The following is a 4,266-nucleotide window of genomic DNA, read 5'->3' as shown; positions in this document are numbered from 1 at the left end:
AGGGAGCCGCCAGATTATGAATATCATCACCATAGTTAAAACACCGTTCTCCCCTCTTACCATCGGAGCTCTACGTTGGAGAAGAATTATGGATATCATCACCGGTACCTGAAGTTATAGCAAGCAATGGTTCCTTTGCCTCGGCTTGACACTTGACCTGCACACCCCCTAGATCTGCATATAACCAATCCCCAAACTTCAAATCCATTGTTGTGTAAACACCCAATCCACACTCCTTATGCTCATGTCCAATTTTACCACAGTGCTTACAAAAACATGCAAGTTTCTCATATCTCACAGCATACACCTGCTTCTCCTTTCCTCTAATGATACTGACATGCTTTGTTAAAGGTTCTCTGACAACATGTTTCACTCTAATCCTCACATAATCTCCTTTAGAATTTCCTAAAATCCTAAACTCCAAGATCTCACCAGCCATGTGAATCAATTTTTCCACAATATCCTCACTGCAATACCCGTCAGGATGTTTGTGTGTATGCAACCAAATAGGAATATGAACAAACTGAACATCCTCCGCCCTACTGAATCCATCGTATGGGTGAAGAAGTACATCCCAAAATCTAAAAAGCCATGGCCCCTGGAACATGATCTGCTCCCAATCGCCAAGGCATGAAGCCTGCACCACAAACATATTGGCACCAACCAGCCGGAATCTCATCGGTTGCACCGGGTTCCAAGCTGATTGCATGTCCTTGAAGAACGTCGACTTTCCGAAGGTCTTATCAGTGTGCACCCGAGCAAGAGCCATCTAGCGTACGCGGTCATTGATCTCTGGAATTTCCTCTTCGATCACCAGATCATTGAACACCTTATCTTCTGGGTCAAGTTGCCCGAAGAAATCCGCTAGGTCATCCGGTTTGCCACCTCGAGACCCGCCACTCGCTGCCGAGCGTGCGTCCAAAGAGGTCGCCATCGCAATTTCCGTCGCATAGAAGCCTTGCAGATCGTTGGGGAGAAGGTAGGACTCAGCGGCGATCGAGATCGCCGAGAGACAAAACCATAGCCGCCGCGCAGGGGAGGTATTTTTGAGGAGGATATGCTTACGTTATTTTCAACAGCATTTTGGAGCATCAATTTTGTTTCAACAACATTTTGGAGCATCAGTCTTGTTTATTTTGCCACGTCTTCCACGAATGTTTTTTTTTAATGTTCTCTTGAGCCGAACAAGCCCTCACAATGCCACGCTGGCCGCAAAAGCATCGTGGCGGCCAGCGTGTACCATCCTCTCTCCCTGTCACACCATCCAACAGTTTTTTTCAAACGTGCTCCCGCCATCCCCTCTGCTGAACCACGCCCACAGAGCCACCACACAAACGCCGGACACACTCGCATCTCTCCCCGTGCACCGCGTCCACGCAGAACCCCGTAGCGTCCTCCTCCCCAACTTCTTTCCCGCCACCAGTCCCTTATCCACCAACGGCGAGGCCTCGCCGCCTCATTCCCCGATCGGTCAGTCGCGCTCTCCGCCCGCCCCGATGTCCGCCTCCGATGACCTCGTCCATCGGATCGCCGCCTTCTTCCCGCTCCCGCCGCCCCCGCAGAAGCAGCAGCTCTCCGGCGTCGCCGCGGCCGTCCTCAGCGCGGGCGGCCGCCTCGGCCGCGCCGTGGGCGACGTATTCCGCCGCCTGCGCATCGACGACGGCCTCGACATCGCGTACGCGCGCCGGCACCGGAGGGTCGTCCCCGGCAGAGGCGGCGCGACGCCCGAAGGTGATGGCGCGCGGAGCAAGCAGGACCAGATCGCTGGCTATGGCGGCGATCGTCCGGTGGTAGGCGGCTCCGGGAGGTTCGCGCGGTCGCAGGGGAGCATGGTCCTGTCGGCGGCGTTCGACAGCAGGACGAACGACGTGGAGAGCTCCGTGGCGGCCCGCGGCGACCTGTGGCGCGCCGAGGCGTCGCACTCCAGCAGCAACAGCAGAGGCGGTGGTGATGGTGGCGCGGCGCCGCTGTTCCTGGTGCAGCTCGGCCCCGTGCTCTTCCTCCGCGACACGACGCTGCTCTTCCCCGTGCACCTCTCCAAGCGCCACCTCATCTGGTACGGCTTCGAGCGCAAGGTAATCAAACGACTAGCATCAAACACACTGTCTGAGGAGCCAAGATCTTATCTGCAAAAAAAAAGACTGAGTAAGATCTTATGCTATGTGCTTGTGTGCAGAACGGAGTGCACTCGGTGTGCCCGGCGTACTGGACAGCTCGCCGGAGATGCTTCTTCATGTCGATGATCTGCCTCAACCCATTTGCCTGCGTGAGTGTTCGATCGGCGTTCTGAATTTTCTGTCCTGAATCCTGCATTCCTGATGATGAAAAGTCAATCTCTGTACTGTCTTTGCCTGAACTTTCCCTTGGAAATCAATTGGGCAGTCGTTCATGGACATGCAATTCCCCAACGGGCAGCTGAGATACGTGGCCGGCGATGGGTTCACGGCGCGCGGCTTCCTTCCCCTCGGCGGCGGCGGCATCGTCCAGGCCCACGGAAAGTTCCCCGGGGAGAAGAGGCTCAGCTTCTCCTACAAGGTCAGCGGCCTACCTGATCCCTCAAAACGTATCATCTGCATTTTCTGCACACATCACAAATTCACAACAGAAACCCGATCGAGAGATGATCTGAGCCGTTGCTCTGCAGAACGGCAGCGGGGGCAGCGTCACCCCGACCGTCCAGTGGCCGGACAAGTCCCTCTCTCTGGGGCTAACCCAGGTGCTCTCCTGGAGGAGGTGCGGCCTCATGCTGCAGCCAGCGCTGCAGCTCAGGCAAGTCCACTTACTTGCAAGTTGCAGCCTCTCTGTTTCTTGCCATATTATGCTGCAGTTGATCTTGTTTGGAATGATGATCATATAACTAAGCTGGTCAATGCCATGGTGTCTCTTTGTGATGAACAGCGTGTGCCCCACATTCGGTGGGAGCCGGCCCGGCGTGTCGACGGAGCTGGTCCATTCGGTCAGCGAGGAGGCCAGCGTCGCCTGCGGCTACTCCCACACCGCCTCCCCCTCAGCCTACGCTTCCGTGTCGGTCAGTAGCTTCGCCGTTGATCCGCCATTTTCGTATCGTTGAGCTACATTGCACACTTTGCATACTTTTGGATAAACACATGGGTGCATTACTTGTACTCGGTACACATGGTTTTACTTCGTGATGGTAATCAGTTGATCTTGTTATGCGAGTGTGCAGCTTGGGAGATCCAAGCTGAATGGCGGCGCGACGAGCTCGGGGCTAGTGTTGAGAGTGGACGCACCGCTCCACGGTTTTGGGCGCCCATGGTTCTCCATCCAGATGAACAGTGGGCTCGAGTTCTGAATCTTTGATTGTTGCAAAGGTAAATATACGAGGCGGCATTGCGTCTCGACAAAGGCATGTATAGTCGATGCTAGTTTTGTACATGTGGCTTGACAGAGGACTGGAACAGACTCTTTATATACATGTTACAAACAACTTACAAATCATATGATTGGCTGAAACTGTGGAAAAGGACCATGAAATTTACATGGTCAGATACATCTCCTGCCCCTTCGGACATTTCTGAGAAAAAGCTCTGCTGTAACAAATGTGTGTGAAGTATTTAAAAGAGGTAGCTAGATAGAAATGTTTTACTAAGCTAGAAAATATCGGGCGTCAACGTTGAGACTTGAGATAATGGTTTCCAGCGCATGCCCGAATAGTTTTGAATTTCAGTTTTAGAAAAATTACAGTCATTACTGAAATTACAGAATTTCAGTGAAATTAAGTGATTTCGGTTTTCATTTCGGCCAGAGGACCAAAAGTTTCACTTGAATTTGACAGGGATCCAATTAAATATTTTGAAATTCAAAAAATAACTTAAAAATAATTTGAATTTCTGTGTACTATCAAAATTGGTGAAAGATTTTGATCGATAGGTGATTATTTTAGTATATGCTTAAAATAATGAAATTTCATTGAAACTACACTAAAAGTGAGAACCATCCGGTATTCTATGCAGCTAGTGCTTGTAGAGAATATATATCGCTCATTCTGAGCAATAACCAATAGGTGTGGCTCGACCACAGCATGAGCCTACATGGGTTGGCCCATGGCGCCGTTTTTCTTTCGAGGTGCCCATTTTTTAGCATTTTTCTTTAATGCGGTAGCACCTGATTTTCTTTCCAAACGGGAATTTTCATTTTAGTTTTCTGCCATATTTTAGTTTTTTGTCTTATTTTTTGATCAATTCAAAAAATAAATTAAAAATAATTTGAATTTTTGTGTACTACCGAAATTCTGAAACATTTTGA

The 4,266-nt window shown here is 50.7% G+C and overlaps 1 protein-coding gene across 1 annotated transcript; it reads left to right on the top strand.

Moving 5' to 3' along the window:
• The first annotated feature begins 1,453 nt into the window (after positions 1-1,453).
• Positions 1,454-3,513, top strand: LOC119332658. Its single transcript, XM_037605819.1, has 6 exons — positions 1,454-2,075; positions 2,177-2,266; positions 2,383-2,535; positions 2,645-2,769; positions 2,899-3,028; positions 3,188-3,513. Exons 1-6 carry the CDS (start codon positions 1,497-1,499, stop codon positions 3,311-3,313), a joined length of 1,203 nt encoding a protein of 400 aa, XP_037461716.1. The 5' UTR covers positions 1,454-1,496; the 3' UTR covers positions 3,314-3,513.
• The last annotated feature ends 753 nt before the right edge of the window (positions 3,514-4,266 follow it).

The sequence above is a fragment of the Triticum dicoccoides genome, chromosome 7A, assembly GCF_002162155.2.
Source record: "Triticum dicoccoides isolate Atlit2015 ecotype Zavitan chromosome 7A, WEW_v2.0, whole genome shotgun sequence".
NCBI classification, from domain to species: Eukaryota; Viridiplantae; Streptophyta; class Magnoliopsida; order Poales; family Poaceae; genus Triticum; species Triticum dicoccoides.
The sequence above is the reverse complement of the archived record's forward strand: the minus strand, read 5'-3'. Positions and strand labels throughout refer to the sequence as shown.